General features: G+C 39.6%; 1 protein-coding gene across 4 annotated transcripts in view; it reads left to right on the forward strand.

Annotated features, from left to right (window-relative positions):
- The window catches only part of Tec (tec protein tyrosine kinase), a 95,869-nt gene that overhangs the window by 12,721 nt on the left and 59,319 nt on the right, over positions 1-23,829 (forward strand). For 2 of the 4 annotated variants that reach the window (XM_070013185.1, XM_070013188.1), the window contains exon 2: positions 20,263-20,448. In XM_070013185.1, the coding sequence (XP_069869286.1) occupies positions 20,311-20,448 (138 nt within the window). In that variant the 5' untranslated portion in view covers positions 20,263-20,310. Of the gene's footprint in view, positions 1-4,661; positions 4,680-11,281; positions 11,334-20,262; positions 20,449-23,829 lie in introns of those variants that run through there. The other 2 variants (XM_070013186.1, XM_070013187.1) reach the window with 2 other exon arrangements.

The following is a 23,829-nucleotide window of genomic DNA, read 5'->3' on the forward strand; positions in this document are numbered from 1 at the left end:
TGGCCTAACCTTCCTCTTTGAGAAATTCATGTTGTTTGGGTAGAGTTGACAGCTAGCGTAGCATAGTTATGTGCTTTAGCTCTAGGCAATCTGAGAAGCACCTCCAGCTGATAAGGTGATTGGCTTAGGGTTAGCAGGTGATCCAGGCTGGCTTTCCAGCCTCTGTTTTTACTCAAATTTAGGTGATCCCTTTCCTCTAGGGTCTTCTGCTCCTAGACTGATGTAACTCAGAGGGTCCTGGTGGCTACTTTCCCTTCCTATATAGAGGAAGTAGTTGCAAGAATGAGGTCTTCAGCTGGGCGCTGGTGGCTGGGTGCCTGTAATCCTAGCTACTGAGGAGGCTGAGATCTGAGGATCATGGTTCAAAGCCAGCCCAGGCAGAAAAGTCCAGGAGACTCTTATGTCCAATTAACCATCAGAAAACCGGAAGTGGTGCTGTGGCTCAAGCGGTAGAGCGCTCGCCTTGAGCTGAAGAGCACAGGGATAGTGCCCAAGCCCAGAGTTCAAGCCCTATGACAAAAAAAAAAAAAAAAAAAAAAAAGAAGACTTCATGCAGTGAGAGTTAGTCTAGAGTGGCCAAGAGAGCCCAGATGACACCATCTGGAGGGTTTCATTGTGCCTGAAGAATCCCAGGATTCCTTAATTGTGTAAGCCAGGATGTTCTTTCTGTTGTTGGTTCCCTTTCATCCAGTTGCTTGCATTTGAAAAAAGACCCAGCCTAGTGTGTAGACTTTTCAGAACATGACTGTTTTTGCTTTGGATCCCATTCCTTTTGTGTACTTTCGGATGAGAGTCCAGATGCCTACCTGAGGCCTGAACTGTGCCTTTGATCCCTGTATTGGCTCAACTCCTTTTTAGTTGTGTAAGCCCTGCCCTAGTGAAAGGAGGTGCCACACCCAAGCCCCTCCCTACTGCTTTCCCACCCTGGGTATAGCCCCCACACATGGATCTGGGTGGGGTAGGAATGGTCCCAGGAATGGAAATCTGTTCTTTATAGACTTCAGAAATGTTATTCATAAACCTGCTCTTTGATTGCTGATCAAAGACTATACTGAACTCATTTGGCCCCTGACACTCCGGGCTCTAAGCCAGCCCAGGCCTTGGCCTGGCTTTGATCCCCAGGATCCTCCACTACCGGCCTGCCTTTCTATCAACTGATTGCCTACCATCTCTCACCCCCTCCCCCTGTAATTCTGAACTTCCATTCTTCTGCTGGCTTGCTTCCCACATCTTTTCCCATGGTCCTCAGAGAGCATTGTTCCACTGTGAATCAACTCTCCCACACCCTGGGCTTCCTCACAGAAGAAAAACAGTTCTGCAGCCTGCTCTGCTCTAGTCTCTTCTGGCCTTCCTCTGTCCCTGTAGGACATCAGGGTTCTGCCCTAATGCAAAAGACTTTTAGAGTTCAAGCTAGTCTCACAAATACCTTCCTGGTGTCTCCTTCTACCAGCCTCTTAGTTTTTCTCCTTAACTGATTCACATAATTCATGGTCTTCTCTTCCAACTCTGGCCTCTTTGTGTTTTTATGAACGTAGCTTTTAATACAGTTGAGTGGTGGTACAGTTGTCTTGAGGGGGAGAGTAGTTCATGGAGCAGTTATTTTTACCAAGAGGAAGACTTCATAAAAAGAGATTACTTGTAATCAAGATCTTAAAAAAAAAAAAAAGACTTCCACTGGTGGATCAAATGCTGCAAAGAGCCTTCCAGGCAGAGAGAACATGAGCCCAAACTTAGTTAGGAATATACACTTGATGTGTTTGCTTGCTTGATTACTGAGAAAGCAGTGGTAAGAAAATATGTGGGAACCTAGGTTGGAATGGAACTGTTTATGTTTTTGAGATTAAGGAATGAATTAAGTAGGAGAATATAAGAGATAGATCAGTCTTTATTATGAAAGGGAAAGGGGTAGGCTATTGTAAGGGTCAAGATTAAAACGAGATTGCAAATAGGGAGGGGAGTAATGAAAACAGTTTAAGGAAGTTCATACTAAGACTAGGGCTGTGGAGAGAAGAGGTAGTGAAAGAAAGATGGAAGGGTTTGCAAAACAAGTTGGCCATGAGTGATCTGGGCATAAGGGAGAGAAATGAGTCAGGGTCCCTGCTGCATAGGAACTGGGAGAAATTCAGGCCCTGCTGGTAAGGGGAGTGTTACAGGGGTCCAGGATGGAGAGACAGCAGCTATATACTAGATATGAATCACCTTTAGCCTTTTAACTACCTTATGAATAAAGGGAAGATAACATTTATTTCACGATAGTAAAAATAACCTATGTTATGTAAGCTAATGATGTTTCCCAAACTGTTTTATTAGAATACTACAACTCTGAGAGATGTTAATAATACAGTTCAAGGGAAATACAATGAGTGCTGTGATCCAAAAAGGTTGAGAAATACCACATTCGATGTGATTCATAGTCTGTTCACATATTAAAAGCTCTGAGAAATGCATACAAGAAACCAGTTTGATGGTGTTTAAACCCAGCCTTTTCTAAATGTGTTTATTTGGCTGTCTATCCATTTATCATCCATACATTCATCCATCCATCCATCCATCCTTCCGTCCATCCATCCACTCATTCAACCAGCATGTAGCACCAGTGTACTATGCTCAAGTCACTGATCCTGTAGTTGAGAATGAATCAGTGCAATGTCTCTCTTCCTAGGAGATTATGGTCTGGTGTAAGCATGTGTTGTCATCTGACAGTTATTCCTATGCTGAGGAGTACAGTTTAAGGAACCTTATGTTAGTGGTTTACACATTTTTTGTTATTGTTGTTGTTAGTTGTTGGGCTTGGGTGCCCTCAGCTCTTCAGCTCAAGGCTAGCGCACTACCACTTGAGCCACAGTGCCACTTCTGGTTTTCTGGTGGTTAATTGGAAGTAAAAGTCTCACGGGCTTTCCTGTCCAGGCTGGCTTTGAACCGCAATCCTCATATCTCAGCCTCTCGAGTAGCTAGGACTACAGGTGTGAGCCACTGATTCCCGGCTAGACATTTCTTACTGTGCTCTACAATGCAATGATGTAGAGTGACTGTCTATCTGCCTGTCTCTCTGCCTTTATGTCTCTATCTTACATCAATATTTCCACCTCTTCACAGAGCAGTTCCTGCCCCTCCTGTTTTGGGCATGGATAGAGCACTGATGAGAAAACTTTCAGGTCTGGGAAGTTGGTGCCTCACCCAAGGTTGCCTAGCTAGTTAATTGCAGAATTCTATTCAGAACCCAGCTCTGCTGGTTCTAAGTTCTATGCTCATTTCATTCCTTATTAGATGGGATAATATCTGGCAGATGAAAAAAACTTTAAGTAAATGAAATAGATTGATGGAGACACTGTGGACTATGCCAGTTTAACCAATAATTGTCGGGCACTATCACATCATCATCACTGATGTTGAATAACTATCTGATCTGTTTTCCATGTTAAGTAGGTGTATGTGTGTGTGTGTGCGCGCACATGTGCACGTGCTAGTCTTAGGGGTTTGAACTGAGAGGATCTGGGCACTATCCTGGAGCTGAGACACAACTCTACTTCTGGCATTTTTTTTTTTTTTTTTGCTTGTTGGGCCTCTTTTGCTCAAGGCCAGTGCTCTACCACTTTGAGCCACAGCTTCATTTCAGGTTTTCTGGGGATTCATTGGAAATAATCTCATGGACTTTCCTGCTTGAGCTGGCTTTGAACCGTGATCCTCAGATCTCAGCCTCCTGAGTAGCTAGGATTACAGGGGTGAGTTACCAGTGCCTGGCCACTTCTGACTTTTTGGTGTTTAACTAGAGATAAGAGTCTTAACGGAATTTTCTGCCCAGGCTGACTTCAGACTATCATCTTGAGATCTCAGCTGCCTGAATAGGTAGGATTGCAGGTATGAGCCATTGTTGCCCTACCGTGTGTGTGTGTGTGTGTGTGTGTGTGTGTGTGTGTGTGTGTGTGTGTGTGTGTGTGTGTGTGTGTGTGTGTGTGTGTGTGTGTGTGTGTGTGTGTGTGTGTGTGTGTACACATGCCTGTGTGTGCATGTGTATATCTGTGTGGTGGGGCAGCTGGTTATCTACTGCTCTAAGAGGGGTGAGGTGGGCCTCTGCTGGGATGGCAGGGACAGCCCTTCTGTGTTCCATACTGTGTTCCTCTAGGCTAGTTTGGCCTTACTCACAGGCTGGCTCAGTCACATTTTCATGGTAGAAAAGAGGAAGTAGAGATAAGCACACATACATTTTTAAGTTTTAGCTTGTGTTGAGTTTGCTTCTGTCCTGTTGGCTATCTGTAGACCGACAGTTAGTGTGGGAGGGTAGGGATTCAGAGAGGTAGGAGCACATAGAGGCCTGGCATCCACCTGTGTTTAGAAGTCAAGCAGAGAAGTAGAAGCCAGCTAAAGAGAATGAGAAGGTGTAGCCTCTAGGTTCAGTGAAATCAACAAACTTCTGTTTCATAGAGAACCAATGGAAAGTAAGCCTTTCAAAGAGAGAATGTGTGGAACCCCTCTAGCTGGGGTGTGAAGTAACCACTTAGTCTGGTAACATGGAGGTCCTTAGTGACTTTGACAAATGGAGCCTTGGTGGAATGATTGAGACAGCAGCTCAACTGAAGGCGATTGAAGAAAGCATTGGGATGAGAAGTAGAGCACTTGAAGATAATTGGGAATGCTTGCTGAACAGGGACTCAGGAATGACTTGTTCCTGAGAGGAGAAGGTGGGTGGAGGGAGTGGCTGTTTTAGCAATGTGAGTGATATGGCCGTGTGAAGGAGAATGAGCGATGGAGGGGATAGGTGCACTGCACACAGTGAAGCCTTGAGATGCAGGAGAGTATGGGATTGAGGATCAAAATGTACGTGAACCAATGTTACCTTCTTCAGGGGCGTTTACATTTTGTATTTTATTGTATTGTTAATTTTGGGATGAAATGTATAATCACTAGTAGAACTAGAGCAGAAGAGGATGTGAGTTATGTGTAAGTTTGAAGTTTGAGTGCCTATATATTAAGTTAGACACACACACACTCACACTCACATACTCCTCTTTTCTTTTCTTTTCTTCTGGGGAATGAACCTGGGCTTTCAACATGCTAGACTAGCATTCTACCAGTGAGCTACATCCCATCCCATGCAATGAATAGTGTAGAGGACATACCTTGTTGGAATAATGATGACTTTGTAGGTCATGCTCAGTGTTCATCTGGTGGTTATTGAAGCTGGAAATTCAGTTTCTTAGATTTCAGTATGGTTTACAGTGAATAAATGTGTGACTTCCTTTCCCAGGTTCTTATGCCAATACAACTTAAATTTTTGGATAGAATCAGTTGCCCCCAGAAATGCAGGTATTAGCGTTTATGTAGATACTACAAGATTATAAGGTACAATGCCTAGATCCAAGACAAAACATGTAATCTGCAATTCTACTTGAACAATAAGAATTTTTCTTTTTGTGCTTTTCAAGCCAGTGGAACTTGGATTTTAAATTTTAAGGTAAAGCAAATCTGTAAAATAAACTGTATCTTAGAATGTGTTTGGTTAAGGATTTTACTTATCAGCTTCTCTGGGATATGTGCTCTTTGTTTGGTGAGTGAAAGTGGTTGTATGGAGAGATTTAATCCTTATCCTAGACTATATTATAGCATTGAAAAAAATTCACTAATTTAAAATATCAGTGTCAGCTGGGCATTATGGTCCATACTGGTCATCCTAGAACTTGGGGGACAGAGGCTAGAGGATCTCAAGTTTGAGGTCAGCCTGAGTTTCATAGTTCCAGGCATCCGGAGCTTCTTAGTGAGACTATATGGTTCAGGGAACAAAGCAACAGCACAATCAGTGTCTACTTGTGTGATTCATACTGTGAACTGAAAACTACATCTGTTACCACTCTGCTTTCTGATTTAGCAGAAAAAATAAAACCAATACTGAAAAGAGCACTTTATAAGTCTTACATCTAGTAATCTGAGTTACGTTAGCTAAACATTACCAGAAAGACCATGCAGTTAAGAGACAAGTTTCACAACAGATGAAGCTGAAAATGTGTGAAAACTTCCAGTGTGAAGCCTTTGAGATTGTTAGTGTTTTCTTCTAGACTGGATATTCAGTTGGGCACACCATCCATGGGCTTCATCAGGAAAGTACATATTGGTCTTTTAAAAATATCACAGGTATGCTGATTAGATGATACTACACTGGCTTATCATTAATATGAGATCTACATTCCCATCTTCATTTTATTTAACACTTTTGCCAAAAGTAAACTCAAGATAATATTTAACAGATACAGACCAAAGATCATATTACCTATTCATTTATTTTCTTGCTATTTCTGACTTTACCAGAAAGTAACCTGTCTCACTCAGTCCACATACAGAAGCTTTTAACCAAGGTGTTGTTTACAAAACCATCATTAAGTGTTAATATCAGAAGTAATCTGATGAGGAATGTTTTTGTAATTTCTTGCCAAATACCTGTTTGAAGAGATTGTGTAATTGCTTTCATTATCCTTTAGTATCCTATTAAACTGGCTTTCCTTGGAATTTAGTGACAGGGAAAGCTTTTCTTCTGATAAAATGATATCATAAAAGGTAATTTTTCTATTTTGTATTTTTCTATAAGGCATTTTGGGAAGCTCCAAATTTATCTATTGCAGTAAATATTTCAGAGTTCTGGTTATCAGTATATAGTCAGTTGTAGCATATGTAAATTTTAGTAAATTCATTTCTATGGGCCAGCACAGTAAAGCGAGAAAGAAACAATTTAAGGAGTGACTGATTCTATTCACCACTCCTTTGGCTGAAAAGATTGCTCCCTCCAGTCTGAGATTGCAAAAACATCTAATGAACATCTCCCAGTGCCAAATGTAATTGTAGTACTGAAAGACCAGTACTTCTTCCGTGACTTGGAGCTGAAGCCCAAGCCACCTAAATCAACCTTCCCCCTCCCCCCAGCTAACATAAGAATCATGAGAAAAAATGTAATTTTATTGTTTTATGATACCCATTTTAGAGTGGGTTTTGTTTTTATTCATATCTAAATCCAATGATAGAATTTCTTTTCTTCTTTCTTCTTCTCTTCTTCGTGCCATCCTGAGGGTGTCCTCAGGACGTGCCCCTGAGCTTTTCTTTGTTGAAGGCTAGTGTTTTACTACTTGAGTCACTTGGCTTTTTTGGTAAATTAGATAGATGTAAGAGGTTTAGGGACTTTCCTGCCTAGGCTGGCTTTGAATTGCTATCCTCAGAAGATCTTAGCCTCCTGAGAATCTAGGATTATACGGGGTAGCCACTGATGCATGGCTTAATGATAAAATTTCTAATGGCTTCTGGACATTTCTTCTGATGCTCTGGGACTTATCTAGAAATTGAGTCCCTCAGTATTTTGTGCTTTTTTTTTTTTTTTTTTTTTTTCATCAGTTGTGAGGCTTGAACTCAGGGCCTGGGTGCTGTCCTTGAGCTTTTTTTACTCAAGGCTAGTGCTCTACTACTTTGAACCACAGCTCCACTTTAGTTTTTTGGGTGGCTAACTGGAGACAAGATTCTTACCTACTTTCCTGCCTGGCTGGCTTTGAACCATGATCCCCAGCCTTCTGAATCGCCAGGATTATAGGTGTGAGCGACCAGAGCCTGGCTGTCTTGTGAATTTTGTCTCCTAAGGAATAGTCTCGGTTAATTTGGACTATATTCAGTTCTTGCCGTATATGTGCTGGTTTGGGAATCTGTTTTTTTTTTTTTTTTTTTTTTTCTTTCTCCCCTGTCTAGTTTGTTTCTGACTTTTTTTTTGTGCCTGTCTGGGGCATGAACTTAGGGCCTGTCCCTGAGCTTCTTTTGCTCAAGGTCATTACTGTACTGTTTAAGCCATAGTTTTACTTTTAGCTTTTTTGGTAGTTTTAGTGGAGATGAGAGTCTCACAGACTTTCTTGCCTGGTCTGGCTTCAAATTGTGATCCTTAGATCTTAGCCTCCTGAGTAGCTAGGATTATAGCCATGAGTTACTGGCACCTGGCATGTTTCTGACCTTTTTTTACTTTTAATTATTGTCAGTATGTGATTTACATGTTATAAATGTATGTTTTCTTACATTGCTACCTAATCTTAACTGTTTAAGTCTTTCTCATTTAAGTCATTTTCAAAGAATATAATCCAGTGATTAGTGCATTTATTTAATGATTTATTTTTAAATCATTATAAAGAGTGATATTTAGTGTATTTACTTTTAGTATATATATATATTTTTTGTTGTTTTTTGGGTCCAGTAGTGGGGCCTGAACTCTGGGCCTGGGTGCTGTCCCTCAGCTCTTCAGCTCAAGGCTAGCGCTCTACCACTTGAGCCACAGTGCCACTTCCGGCTTTTTTCTTTTTGCTTATGTGGTGCTGAGGAATGGAACCCAGAGCCTCATGCGTGCAAGGCAAGCGCTCTACCACTGAGCCACCTTCCCAGCCCGACTTTTAGTATATTTTTGATATTGGACAACCATGATTACTATCCAATTTTTAAAAATTTCTGTTACCCTCTAAAGCAATCCCATATCTCTAACTACTACTTTCCATCTAAGCACTAGTGTATTTTCTACCTATATGGATTTGCCTATTCAGGATATTTCAGGTAAAATATAGTCTGTGGCCTTCATGTCTAGCTTCATTTATGTAATGTTTTCAGGATCCATCCATGTATCAGTATTTCATTCCTTTTTTTTTTTTGATGGAATGATGTTGCATTGTACAGGTATGCTAAATTTTCTTTGTTCATTCATCCATTGATTGACAATTGGGATGTTTCTACTTTTTGGCTATTGTAGGTCATAGTGTTGTGAGCATTCATGTTCAAGTGTTTGTGTGAATAATATGTTTTCAGTTCTTGTAGGTACAGTATACACCTGGAGTGGAAATGCTAAGTCATATGATAACTCTGTGTCTAACATTTGAGGAACTGCCAAACTGTTCATCAGAGAGTTGGTGCCATTTTACATTCCCACCAGCAAAGTATGAGGGTTCTGATTTCTCCACACTTGTGCAAATACTTGTTGTTGGGTTTTCATTTTTCTGATTTTTGCAATCTCGATATGTGTGAAGTGGTATCTTGTGGTTTTGATTTGCATTTCCCTAATGACTGATGGTATTAAGTATCTTTTCATGTGTTTATTGATCACTCGTGTATGTCCCTTGGAGAACTGTCGGTTCACATTCCCTTGCCTACCTTTTTCTTTTCTTTTCTTTTTGATGTGGGATTTCATTGTGTTGCCCAGAGTGGTTTTGAGCTCTTGGGCTTAATATGCATGTTTTCTGTGCCTGGTTTCCTTATTTTTAAAATGAGTTAAGTGTTCTTTTTGTATTATAGAGATTAAACTTCTCTCTCTCTGTCTGTCTCTGTCTCTGTCTCTGTCTGTCTCCCCCTCCCTCCCCCCCCCCTCTGTTTTATGCTGGTACTTGGTACTTGAGGACCTTGGGCTCTTGCTTGGCTTTTTTCACTTGGTTGACACTTGAGCCATACCTCCCACTATGGAGACTAGACTTTTAACAGATATACCATCTACAAATGAACTGTGTTCTCCCATTCTTTTTAAACATTTCCCTGTAACACACAAAAACTATTGTTGAACCCCAATTTATCTGTTTTGCTTTCCTTGCTTATACTGTTTTATATTTAAGAAACTCTGGCTTACTCTAAGGCCATGAAAATTTATACCTGTGTTTTCTTCTAAGAGATTAACAATCTTGGGTCTTTAAGTTTTTTGTGAGGCATAGATTCAAGTTCATTGTGTCTAGTTGTCTCTGTACTAGTTATTTACAATATTATTATTTCCTCATTGAATGGTCTTGGTGCTTGTCAAGATAGATTTAGTTTTGGACTTTCAATTCTGTATTGTTTATATTATATGGTATTATTATAATTACATCTCTATTCTCTTTGCTTTCATTTATGTAGTTATAAAATGATACTTATTGAAATGCCATCCATTCCCGTACGCTTCAGTTTCTTAGTGATTTATGGTAATGCTTCAAAAGTTGGAACAAAAACTCCTACGTGGGGCATGCATACCAGCTAATTTTTCTAAGTGTTTTACATATTTAACTCATTTAATGAAATTACATTTTGTATAGAGCATAACTTTAAATGTTAAGATGGTGACATTGTGTGTGTGTGTGTGTGTGTGTGTTTGTGTATTTGAGTAAGGGACAGGGGAGAGGAAGGAACAGTGAAATGGGATATATTTAAATGAATACAAACTGTTTCATCTGCTTTTGTTTCTTCCTACACCCTGCATTTCACAATGCTGAGCTCTTGGCCTTGGAGTGCCATTGTCTGTCTTACCATCTTCCATTGGTGACAACTTACTCTGCTTTTTAGCTTAGTCCAGTCACCATTTTAGCTTAATTCAGTCACCCATCTCTAGGCAGAGTTGAGGGTTATAGTGGTGTAGCACTGATCACATAGCAAGGTAATTGTTAGTTCTGTTATATCTGTCCCTTTTTAGGTTACAAATAACGTAATGGCCACATCTTATGTTTTATCTTGTATTCCAGAGGCTGAGAACTAGCACTTATCAGATGCTCAGTTAACAGTTGCTGAGTGTGTCAATTTGAATCAATTCAGAATAAAAATACCAAGAGTTTTCTCAAGTGTTTAGGAAGTATTAGGTTTTCTCATTTTTAGGAAACTATATGCATTTTCACAATGTTTCACAGATTTTAATGCCTAGGCTGGCTTCGAACCGTGATCTTTAGATCTCAACCTTCTGAGTAGCTAGACTTCCAGCACCCAATGCCTGGCTTCACAGTTACTTTTATAATAATGTTTAATTTGGTAATTATTTTTATTTTATAGGTAAAGAAATAGTCACTTATGTGTTATTGGTTATATAACCAAGGAACAGCAAAGCTAAGATTCAGAGCTAGATTAACCATCCAGCATTTCCTGTTTCTTCCACCAAATCACATTTAGCTCAAAGTTCAGCATAAATAATTGTGGAATGAGATAATAGAGAATAATAAGGGAAGAGCTTTTAAGATAATATTTAAGAAATCATTGCTTTATCAAGAGACAAATTAAAATTTTGTTCTTTTACCTGAGCACTGGTGCCTTATGCCTGTAATGCTAGGCACTCTGGAGGCTCAGATCTGAGGAGTTGAGTTCAAAGCCGCCAGGGCAGGTAAGTCTACAAGACATTTATCTTTAATTAACCACCAAAAAAGCCAGAAGTATAATTGGGGCTTAAGTGCCACAGCACTTTTATGTTTTAAGCACAAAAACTCAGAGACAGTGATCAAACCCTATGTTCAAGCCCCAGGATAGATTAAAAAAATTTTTTTTTGTTTTTGTTTTTTAGAAGCTGACCATGATAGTTCATGCCTGCAGTCTCAGCTATTCTAGCGACTGAGGTGAGATGATCTCTCTTTGTTTTTTGTTGGTCATGGGGCTTGAACTTAGGGCCTGGGCACTGTCTCTGTGCTTTTTTACTCAAGTCTAGAGCTCAACCACTTTGAGCCAAAGCCCTATTTCTGGTTTTCTGGTGGTTAGTTGGAGATAAGAGTCTCACAGACTTTCCTGCCCAGGCTAGGTTTGAACTTCGATCTTCAGATTTCATCCTCCTGAGTAGCTAGGATTACAGATGTGAGCCACTGGCACCAGGCAGCACATAGATTTTTAGTTCATTAAGTTACAAAGATAACTGGGATACAGGGATGAAGACAGTGTTAGAGAGCATGCTTCAGCGCATGAATCTTACAAATGTCAGGAGACCATCACAGTTGAATTTTTTCCCTCAGCTCTCTTATTTGTTTGAGACTGAAGAGCTTCCTCTATACCAGGAGGCCAACATCAGATACGTTATCAGAGATGGTGGTGGACAGTAACTCTGCACATTGAAGAGATGTGAGTGTGGGAACTGGCTGAAACATCATGATTCACAATCAGAGACCCTGAGATGAGTAAGCTCAGCGCCTCCCATCTCAGCTGGGGTAGGCTAAGGGAGGGGAGGATCACCTACTCAGGACAGAAACGCACCTCTTCAGTTTTTGCAAAGAACAGGATCCTGTTGGGGGGTTGGTTAATTTGTGATTCCCGGATGCTGGTTTAAATTGCAGGTGGGTATTTTTGAAATATGACATTTTATCATGTCTGTCCAGGGACAGTGAAAGCACCTGAAAGGGTGCAGAGTCTCAAGTAGATGCTTCAGAGGTTTGCCCTCCGAGGAAAACCTAGACTTAAGGTGAACTCATAAAGCCATCCAATGCATTTGAAGTCCCTAATGTATTTCAGGCAGTGTTATGTGTGCCAAATAATATATTTTCTTCTGTTTGGTTTGTGTACTAACAAGAGCACTCAGGGAGAACAAAAAAAGATGTGGAAATGCATTTGAGAAATTGATATGGAACAAAATGGAGACTATGTCATTCTATGTGATATTAATGAACTTATTCTGTTGAGCTATCTAAATGTCAGTTACCTATTGAAGTGAATTTGATTTTCCAAATTTCACAAAGCACTAAAAAAAAATGGAGCATTGATTTATTTATGGACTGTGACTTCTCAAATCATGGAAATTTCACACTGTTGGCAAAACATGATATTGTGATTTAGCTCAGATAACATCCCAAGGGGAGAAGATGGAGCTTGAGGATCTTACGATAACAGGGGATGTTTGTGAGTGATGACAGTTTGCTTGCTTTGGGTTTGGAGAAGATAGTAAAAGTAATGGGGTATTGGGAGATGGAACATTATATAAAACACAGTATTTTTTGTTCAAACCTTTGGGACCTTCAGGGAGTTCTGTGAAACCATTTTCCAGTTTTCTAATCCCCAGCATGGCCAAAGTCTCAACATCATTTCCTTGTTTCTTTCTAAAGATTTGTACCATGTGTACTGCATAATTTTTTTCTCCACCAAAATGTATTTTTTTGATCTTAAAATTAAATCATAATGGAAAGACTACTCCACTTAAATATTATTTTAATTTTGACCGTATGCTTGGAATGTACCTAGTCTGGAAAGGGAAGAATATGTATAATTAAAGAAGTTATTTTTCTGTAGTGAGGGTTGTTGGCTTTTCTGTTCTATTTCATTCCTCCATTAATAAAATGCTCCACCTTAATACTTAAATACTCCACCTTAATACTTAAAACTCAGTAGAGCTGAGTGCTGGTGGTTCATGCCTGTAATTTTAGCTACTCAGGAGGCTGAGATCTGAGGATTATGGTTTGAAGTCAGCTGGGGCAGGCAAGTTTGTAAGACTCTTGCACTCAGTTAACCACCACTTGAGCTGTGGCTCAAGTGATAAAATGTAGCTTTGGGGGCTGGGAAGGTGGCTCAGTGGTAGAGCCCTTGCCTTGCATGCCTGAGGCCCTGGGTTCGAGTCCTCAGCACCATATAAGCAAAAAGAAGTAAGCCAGAAGTGGCGCTGTAGCTCAAGTGGTAGAGTGCTAGCCTTGAGCTGAATTGCTGAGGGACAGCACCCAGCTTTCCCTCAAAATAAACCCCAAAAAGAATAGAATGTAGCTTTGAATTAAAAACAAAGAAAAAAAATGGTTCAGAGACAGTGCCCAGGCCCTGGCACAAGGCTTCAAGACTGGCACCAAAACCAATCAACTGAATAAACCAAAAATCTTACTATGAAAGTTTAAAAAGTGAAATAGTAAACACATACCATTAACATTTTTATTTCCTGTTTATGATTCTATAAAATTAAGCAAATTTTAAGAAATAATTTCCATATGAGAACATGATTGTCAATATCAGAACATTCATGACTACTTTAGTTTATGTGTTAGCATAACATGTTGTTTCCTTACTATGGTGGTTCATAATTCTTTGAAAAGGGGCCAATTGCTTACTCCTTAGTGACCACAGACTAGTAACTATTTTGGGTTATTAAGGAGAGCAACACACATTCCATACCACTGTGTAGTCCTTCAGAGATAGTTGTGTTCCTCCTTGCTTTTTATTTATTTATTTATTGTGAAAATATTGTACAGAGGGGTTACAATTAGATGGGCAAGATAATGAGTACATTTCTCATCAAGCATTGTAGCCTCTTCCTTTGTTTCCCCTTCCTATCCCTTCCCAGCCCCCCCCCAATATTCCCCCCCCCCCCAAAGTTGTAAAGTTTGGTTGGTTGTGGGGCTTGAACTCAGGGCCTAAGTGCTATCCCTGAGCCTCTTTGTGTTCAAGGCTAGCTAGCATTCTATCACTAGGAGCCACAGTGCCACTTCCAGTTTTTGAGTGGTTAATTGGAGATAAGAGTCTCATGGACTTTCCTGCCTGGGCTTGCTTTGAACCTCGATCCTCAGATCTTTCCTTTTAAGTTCAGCTTTCCCATGGTTTTCCAGAACAACGCTGATGTCCTCCTCGTTTTGTACTGACTGCCTCATTCGTAGTTCATCATACATTATGGGTATGCAATACATGTCAGAATGAATGATTAGCTGATGTCTGAAACTATGGACAAATCAGCTCATGAATGGAATGTGGTGAAAAGGTGGTTGAGTTAAAGAGGAAGTAGCTGAGGGAGAGAGGAAGTTGACTGGGATTTGAGTTGTGTGAAGTGAGAAAGGGGTAGTCAAGGACCTAAATATTTGTCTTAGGTATCTATTGCTGGTAAGAAACCACTAAACAGTAATAGAATAAACAAATAACCATTTTATCACATTCATGGATTCTGTATGTTGACAGCTAGATAGTGCACTTGGGGTGGGGGGCTGCCTCCTCTCTTCAGCTTCTTGGAAAACTTGAATGCTGGGAGTGATTTGAATGACTAGAGGCTGGAGTCATCAGAAGTTCTTCCTTCACTCCTATGGGCAGCTCCTGAGGGCTGCACTTCATTGGAATTCTGCACTAAAATGCCTGTAGATGGAAAGAAACTGTTTCTCAGTTTGGCTTGGGTTTCTCTCAGTATGGTGGTTGAGTTCCAGGAGGGTGGGCCCCCAAAGTCAAAGCCTGGGGGAATTAAGCAGGAGCTACTTGGCTTTTATGACCTAGGCTCAAAGGTTACATGGCATCACTTATTTTATTTTTATTTTTAAATTTTTAAATGTTATTATTGTGCAGAGGGGTTACAGTTACATAAGTCAGGTAAAGAATCCATTTCTTGGGCTGGGAAGGTGGCTCAGTGGTAGAGTGCTTGCCTTGCATGCATGAGGCCCTGGGTTCAATTCCTCAGCGCCACATATGCAGAAAAAGCCAGAAGTGGCGCTGTGGCTGAAGTGGCAGAGTGTTAGCCTTGAGGTAGCACCCAGGCCCTGAGTTCAGGCCCCATGACAAGCAAAACAACAACAACAACAAAAAAGAATCCATTTCTTTTTTTTTTTTTTTTAATCTTTTTTTTTTTTTTTATTGCCAGTTGTGGGGCCTGAACTCTGGGCCTCGGCACTGTCCCTCAGCTCTTCAGCTCAAGGCTAGTGCTCTACCACTTGAGCCACAGTGCCACTTCCAGCTTTTTCTGCTATGTGGTGCTGAGGAATCGAACCCAGGGCCTCATGCATGCAAGGCAAGCACTTTACCACTGAGCCACCTTCCCAGCCAAGAATCCATTTCTTTTTGGACAATGTCACCCCTTTCTTTGTTGCTCCCATTTTCCACCCCCTCCCCTCCCCACCCACAAGTTGTATACTTTAGTATCATTGCTGCATTTGTTCATCCTTTTACTCTTACTTCTGCTGTACATATTTGTTGAAGGAGCCAAAAACCCACTCCGATTCAATGAAAGGAGACATAGATCCTGACTTTTAATGAATGTATAGCTATGATCACTCTTTCACAGTGACAAATCCATACTACCCAGTATTCTCTGCCCACCATTGCAAATCTGAGAGTAGACTGGCATGCACCAGTCCTGGGGCTTAAACTGGGGGCCTGAGAGCTCTCCTTAAGCTTTTTTGCCCAAGGCTAATATTCTACCACTTGAGCCACAATTCCACTTCTGGCTTTTTTGGTGCATAGAGATAGGATTCTCACGGATTTTCCTGCTTAAGCTGGGTTTGAACTGCAATCCTCCAATCTGAGCTTCCTGAGTGGCTAGGATTACAGGCATGGCCCTGCCTCTGTTTTTCAAGCTTTTAATGAGTGACAGCCAGGTGAAGGGTGAAGTTAGAGGTTTATTTCCAGTGAGGCACAGAGAAAAGGGCTTCCAGTGCAACTTAAGAGTTTATTTGCAACTTTGAGTTGTCATGGTTGCCTGAAGAATCTAGATTTGTTTCATCTGCATTAAAAAAAAAAAAAAGGAACATTGAGCTCATTGTTTCCTTATAGAGAGAGGAAAATTTCCTTCTGCTTTTGGTAGGCTTCTAGTATTGTCTAAGATAACTGGAGATTGAGTTCAGGTGCTGTCAACAAGTTCTTTGAATTTAGCAGCTATAAGTGACACCTTTATTAAGCTTTTCATTTCAGTTCTACCTTTCTGTCTACTACAGTGCAGATGAACTGCTGGAATTAATACATGCATCTTATTCTTAGTGTGTGACCTACTTCAGAAAGTTGTTGAGAGAATGCAATGATTTGATACATTTGAATTGCTTAATACTTGGGATACTGTCAACATACAGCAAAAGGGTAAAAGTTCTGTGGTACACACCTGTAGTCCCAGCTACCTGTGAGGCTGAGGAGTGGATACAGGAAATGGGAGGGTAATCAAGGGAGTTCAAGACCAGCCTGGACAACAGAGTAAGACTTTGCATAAAAAAGGAATAAAAGTATAACAATAATAATTATAATCTAATTTTAGATGACTTTTCTATATAAAGAGTAGTCATCTAGTGATACTGTCTGGTTCTTCTGTGTTCTGTTCACCCTTCTGGATTTGCTGATCTCCTTAAATGATTGTTGGGTTGATTTTCTTCTTGTAGTTTGGATTTTGACTGATGCAGTATTTGAAAATAGTGTTTTGTCATTGTTGTCGTTGTTGGTCGAGGGGCCTGGACTGGGGGCCTGGGTGCTGTCCCTGAGCTCTTTTGCCCAAGGCTAGCACTCTACCACTTTGAACCCACAGTGGCACTTCTGGTTTTGTGATAGTTAAGTGCAGATAAGTGTCTCATAGACTTCCTTGCTCAGGCTGGCTTTGAACTGCAATCTTGATCTCTGCCTCCGAGGTGACTAAGATTTGACTATAAACTTGAGTCACTGTGCATGGCCTATCTTGAACATATATTATTAAAGGTCATTATTTTGATCTGAGCTCTTGTTCTAGGCTCCAGCAGATCAGATCAATCTAGACCAAAATGAAGTCATTTATGCTAATACCACATAAAATGAAGACCTAGGAAGTAGACCTTTAAGTAGGCCAGGTTTTTCTGAAAGCAAGAGATTCTAGTCTGAGTCAGTGTTAGAAGGAAGGCCTGCCAGGTGCTGGTGGCTCATGCCTGTAATCCTAGCTACTCAGGAGCCTGAGACCCGAGGATTGTGGTTCGAAGCCAGCCGAGACAGGAAAGTTTGTGAGACTCTATCTTCAATTAACCTCCAGAAAACTGGAAATAGAGCTGGGGCTCAAAATGGTAGTGTGCTACCATTGAGCTAATATAGCTCAGGGACAGTGCCCAGTCCCTAAGTTCAAGCCCCACAACCAACAACAACAACAACAAAAAAAGGAAGTCTTTTTTGCTTTAAGCTTTCAAAAATAAAAAATTAACCTGAAAGATTTTGATGCTAACCAGTCAGCATTTAAAAACTCATTGTTCTGTTTCCTTGATTATACCTTTCAAGACTCTTTGTTCTGTCCTATGGGAGTTATCATTCTATTTTATAGATTGGATGATACTCTATTCACAAATTTCATAGTAAAGCCAGCTAAATGTGTTTTGAGTTTTGTCAACCTCTAAGAAATGTGCTTCATTGCTCCTTGTTCCTTCTCCTGTTGCTTTCACTATAAAGGACATAGCCCACCCAGAAGTAAACTCCTACCCCAAATGTATCTAATACTAGGAGGTTGATTATTTATTTACTTTATTATAATGATAGGATTTTTCTTTATAGCCAAACTTAGGACATATCATAGTTATTTTTCCTTTTCTGTATCTTTTTTGTTTTCCTAGGATTTTTTTTTTAAGTTGGCTAACTTTCACTGATATACATTTCTTCCCCATATATTCAGTTCTATTGCTTAGAAAAGTTTCTGTCCAAGAACCTTCTGACTTGATTCCATTTGGACTGGTTAATCTCTCTGTCTCTTGCTTAGTGCCATTCATTTGTCTTCATCATCATCTGGGGGAATCTCCTTTCTTGTATCGGAACCCATGTTTCCTCTGTGTGTGTGTGCATGCACGCATGCACATACACATGCACATGTGGATGTTTGTGTCTACTGCCTCATTTTGGTAGAATACATCATCAAGTAGCATTTCTTGGGGCATCAAGTAGCTTTTTGAAAAGCATGAACAGGAGGTCCCAAATTTAAAGCTTTGCATACATGAAAAATGTGCTTGTGATTCTGTCTTTTTATTGTAGCTGAATATAGAATTTAAATTAGAAATCAAGATCATCCAGATTTTTCTGGGTTCCTTCTGTCTTTGAGCTTCTTGTGTCACTCTTGATGACTGTCATTCCAAATTTTGAGCCTTTCTGTGATACTTGCTTTTAAGCATACAGATTCTCTTACTTATCCCCATAGTTTTGAAATGCTTCAACTAGGTTTTATTTCAATCTAGAAATAACCTTTAGTTTGGGGAGCCTTTCTTGTAAGTAGTCATTTTTAGCATTCATTGGAAATATGTTAAACAAAGATGGTAAGATAATTTCTAAAGAAGTAGTATTTGCATACCAACTGCTTCTTATGAAAACAAAATTGAGTACCAGAATCTCAATATGGAACAAGAAGACTAACTTAGATGACAATTTCTTCACTATTCATTTGGGATGGCTTGTGGGTTAATGGGTCCAGGATCTAGCTGCAAACTGGGAGAGTGGTACAAGAGGCGCTGGAGCTCAGATCTTTCTTTAAGATAGGGGCTCTCAATTCTGTGTGTGTGCAAAAATAATGTCAGGGCCTACCCTGCCCTGAATAAAAAAATAAAAAGGGGAAGTGAGGTCTGTACATCTATATTTAAAAAAAAATCTTCTTAGGTGAATCTAATGAACACAGGTTGAAAACCATTCCTTTAGGAACTTCTCAGTCAGATGAGATATTAATGTATCTCAGTAATTGCTACTGATATGGTAGAATAGGATTAGTCCTATGATGAATGAGAGAGATTGTTGGTAGTGCAGTTGGAAAACTTGTAATTAATTGAAATCAAGAAGGGCTACAGCAAGGAGGTGAGTTTTGAGTAGGTAAAGTTTTCATGGTAGAGAGAGAGGTGTAGGGAGAGTCCTCCAGACCAGGGAATGAATGCTGTAAGGGAAGTCTGGTGGACTGTTGTGCGGTGTGTGGAGTGTTTGTGGGAAGAGTAGAAGTAAAAAATTGGATGTCAGGTTGCAGCCACATGATGGACAAACCATAGGGTCAGACCAAAGACTTTTGGTTTAATCTTGAAAGTGTTGGGCAAACAGTTCGAGGATTTCTGATGAGTGAAATGACATGATGAATCTTTGAAAACTTAATTTGATGAGATTTGAATGAAATAATTTAAGAATATTCCCAGTTGGGAAGTTTCTGTCATGGTCTATGGTACATGTGAGGTTTTAATGTGAATCTAGGAAAACAGTGGAATTAAATGCAATAGCAAATCACCAGTAAAACTAATAAAAGCAACAGTAAATAGGTATGTAGCATTTTCACATAAATAAATTCTTTCCTACATTTCATTTAAACTTTATCTGTCTCCATGTTTTATAAATGAAGGAACTTCTGTATAGAGCTTACACTGTTGAAAAGTAACCTCAGAAAAGGTGGAAGTCTTATTGGGTGGTGGTTATTCAGTGAGTTACAGGAGTTCATCAGAGTTTTATGTTAATATGATGACCAGATACTCTGTGCTCATCGGTTTTATGTACCAAAATCTTTATGCTATTCAGATACCATCTTAAATCAGCTACTCAAATAATGGAATGTACTTTTCCACCTGAGGAATTTCTTCCTGGTTATCAAATGGTAAAAGAGTGTAGCCAGAGTTCTAAGGGATACTGAGAAAAAATGAAGGCCTGAGTCATCATCAGGAGAAATCTTGGTTAGATTTTCTCAGCCAATGGCAAGACAGGATGAAGTCTCAGGCCAGGAGAAGAGGATAGCTTCTTTCTGCCACTCCCTGCCCTGCATTTTCAAACCATTTAGAGAGAGTAACAGTAATAGAGTTGGGGTGAAAATAAGACTTGTATTGGTGGCTTGAAATGGCAACATCCTTGGAAACTGAAAGTGTCACATTTCTCTGTTTTATTTTCTCACTTTAGAATACCTGGATCTTCAATGGCAGGTGACGACGTGATCAGAAGAGCGAGATGAATTTTAACACTATTCTAGAAGAGATTCTTATTAAAAGGTCACAGCAGAAAAAGAAGACGTCACCTTTAAACTACAAAGAGAGACTTTTCGTCCTTACACAGTCCATGTTAACCTACTATGAGGGTCGAGCAGAGGTAGGAGACAACCGTAACCATTTACTTTCTTGTCTTTTGTGTTTTTTATTTTATCCAACGTCTCTGCTGTCCAGTCCTATGGAATAAACATTGTGTTAATGAAGTGAAGGTTATGCATTGTCATCATTTGGACTTGAAATAGAAATCATTTTCAGATCTGTTAATAGTTAATGTTATATAGAGGTCCATTTTATATTCAACTATTGAACCATTCTTCTAGAGAAAATAAATTCCTAAATTGATTTTAGATCTTTATGGAATTCATTAGATATGTTGTGTACATGCTGTAGTCACATAAACTCCCAGATCATGTATCACAGGAGAAATGTATGAACATTTCTTCATTGTTAAGTGAAAGTTATTTAAAACTGATTTTTGTGGACGCAACCAACAAATTATTGAAGTTGACCTGAGGTAGAATTTATACTTTTTTTTGTTGTTGGTTGTGGGGCTTGAACTCTGGGCCTGAACGCTGTCCCTCAGCTCTTCAGCTCAAGGCTAGCACTCTACCACTTGAGCTACAGCGCCACTTCGGGTTTTCTGGTGGTTTATTGGAGAAAAGAGTTTCACAGACTTTCCTGCCCGGGCTAGCTTTGAACCATGATCCTCAGATCTCAGCCTCCTGAGTAACTAGGATTACAGGTGTGAGCCACCAGCGCCCGGCTTAGAATTTGTACTTTTAATAGCAAGCAGTTACTCAAGCCTCCTTTGATGGGATCAAAAGGAAGCCGTGATTGAAAATCCTGGTCAGTGAACACCTGCTGCTGGAGGTTTGTGGTTAGTCAGCTCCTGGCTTGTCAGTTGTCTTAGCTTTCTGCTTCTACCATTATATAGGGAATATGGATTAAATAGTCTTTTCTGGACTACTTTTTTGCTCCTGACACACTGGGTATGCCACTTTCTAGTACTGCCATGGTTTTTATCTGCTAGGAACACCCTTAACTTCTAGGGAGCTGCTGGGGATACCATTTCCCTTGGTTGACCACATGCTGTGTGTTATAAAATTGATTGCTTGGTGATCCTGATAGTTGATTTTAATTTTGCTTTTTTCCCTGACATGCATTCCTCAAGTTGATTTACTTGCTTTGTTTTTTGTTTTACTCTCATTATTGTCTTTGTCAATGATCTGGTCAGATATTTGGGTGGTTTTTCCCCAGTTTAGATAGAATTGCATTGTTTCTCATGGGTGGTTCTCAACTCTGTTGAATTCTGCTGTGACTTGTCATTGTGACCTGAGCTATTCTTCCTGTTCAAGTGAATTAAGACCTAAGTGCCTACTCCTTAAATTCCTTCAAATGCTGGAAACTTCAAAAGCCCTTTTAGTTGTAAAAGAGATTATTTTTTCCTATTGTTATTCTATTTAGTGTGGCTATATGAGCTGGTTAATTATCTAGTGATGTCCCAGTACCTGAAGGGAGTATCATGTTGTTTATGGTGTGAATACTCTGTTTCATATATCAAATCTGAAAATTTCAGAAATCTGAAAGTTTTCAGATAAGGATTGTTACTAGAAATATCCTAATGTGATTCATGGATCAGAACAAACAGATGTTTGGCCTTGTGGTGTGCATGTGTGTGTATGTGTGTGCACTCATGCGAGTATGCGTGTGTGTGTGCCGGTCTTGAGGTTTGAACTCAAGGCCTGGGTGCTGTCCCTGAATTTTTTTTGCTCAAGGAGAGCATTGTGTCATTTGAGCCACAGTTCCACCTCCAGATTTTTTGGCGGTTAATTGGAGATAAGAATCTCCGGCTGGACTGAACTTTCCTGCCCGGGCTGACTTCAAACTACCATCTTCAGATATTAGCCCCTGGGTAGCTAGGATTACAGGCATGAGCCACAGGCACCTGGTTTAACATTTGTATCTTTTAACACTTCTCAGATTCTGAAGACTGAAGTGGGGTTAAAAAAATGTTCCTTTTATTTCAGGGCAAGTGTAAGCATTTGCACCAAAGTTCAGACTATTTACCAGTTTGTAAAAAGTGGTACAGCTCTCAATACCATAGTCTTCCTTTATTCCAGGGTTACATTCCAAGTCTCCCAGGGGATGCCTGAAATTGGATGGTGCCGATCTCTATGTATACTGTGGTTTGCCCTATATGTGCATACCTGCATACAGTTTAATTTATAAATTATACACAATAAGAGATTAGCAATAAGAAAATAGAAGAACTAATAAAAAGTAGAACTATAATCATAAACTGTAATAAAATGGCCAGTACCATTGCTCTTGTGCAATACCACTACAAGATTGGCTAAAAGTTTACCAGTGGGTGAATAGTGTACACAGTATAGATATTATCTGTGGACAAAAGGATTATTAATGTCCCAGGTGAGATGAAGTAAGACACTTACAGTTTTGGGAATGACCTGAATATTCCTTATGAATTGTTGTTTCCGGCATTTTTCCTTTAATATTTTGGACTATGGTTAACTACAGGTAGGTAATTAAACTTTGGATGGCCAAACCAAAGATAAGGGGGTGACTATACTCTATAGTACAGTGATTGGTGAATGATGTGATTTTTCTGATTCTGAAAATTCTCAATTATATTATTTCTTGAAAACTCATCACCTTATTGTCACTTCTTTCTGAAATAAGGTAATATTGACCTCCTTTTTGTGTTCCAATTTCTTTTCTTCTGTTTCTTTTCCAATTTCTGAGTTATATTTTCTTCTCTTTCTCCCTCAGACCTGTCTGTTCTCATCATTAATCACGTAAGATGCTAAGGGTGAAGTTCAAGGATCTGATTTATGTTCTTAATTTTCCAGAGTACCTATCTTTGCTTAATAATATTTACTGCTTTGTTTATTAGGAGGCTGAAATCCATTTAAAGTAGATGGGGGAGGGATATAGAATATTACTCCTTCTCCTCACACTCTTAAATTTGTGTTGTTAATTGTAATTTTGCTGTGCTTTCATGCTTATAGAAAAGCTACAATAAGTATAAGGAACTTTCAAGAAACCGCTGGTGTTTGAGAAAATTGCTTGTGGTTTTGTCCCTTTATTTTGTTCTTCTTATGGTCTCTGTATATTATTATTATTATTTTTCTGAATCATTTGTCAGTTTAGTTGCTGATGTTGCTTGAAATAGGTCACTGTGCATTGTCTAATGACTGGAACAGTCTCTTTTACAACCACATTGTGGTGATCAATATCAAGAGTCCATCAATAGCCAGACAAATTTCATATATGGTTTCACAAATGTCTTTATGGCTACTTCTCAAATAATGGTTGCTTTTCCCTATCCCCTCAAATCTAGGATCTAATTCATGAATCATACAATACATTTAGTCAAGAAACAAAGTTTCTTGTCTTAAATTGTTTTAAATTAATTAGATAGTGTTTAAATGTTCCTAGTGGGAAGAAGAGAAATGTATAG

Source organism: Dipodomys merriami, unplaced genomic scaffold (genome assembly GCF_024711535.1).
Source record: "Dipodomys merriami isolate MVZ:Mamm:240054 unplaced genomic scaffold, mDipMer1.0.p SCAF_9, whole genome shotgun sequence".
Lineage (NCBI taxonomy): Eukaryota > Metazoa > Chordata > Mammalia > Rodentia > Heteromyidae > Dipodomys > Dipodomys merriami.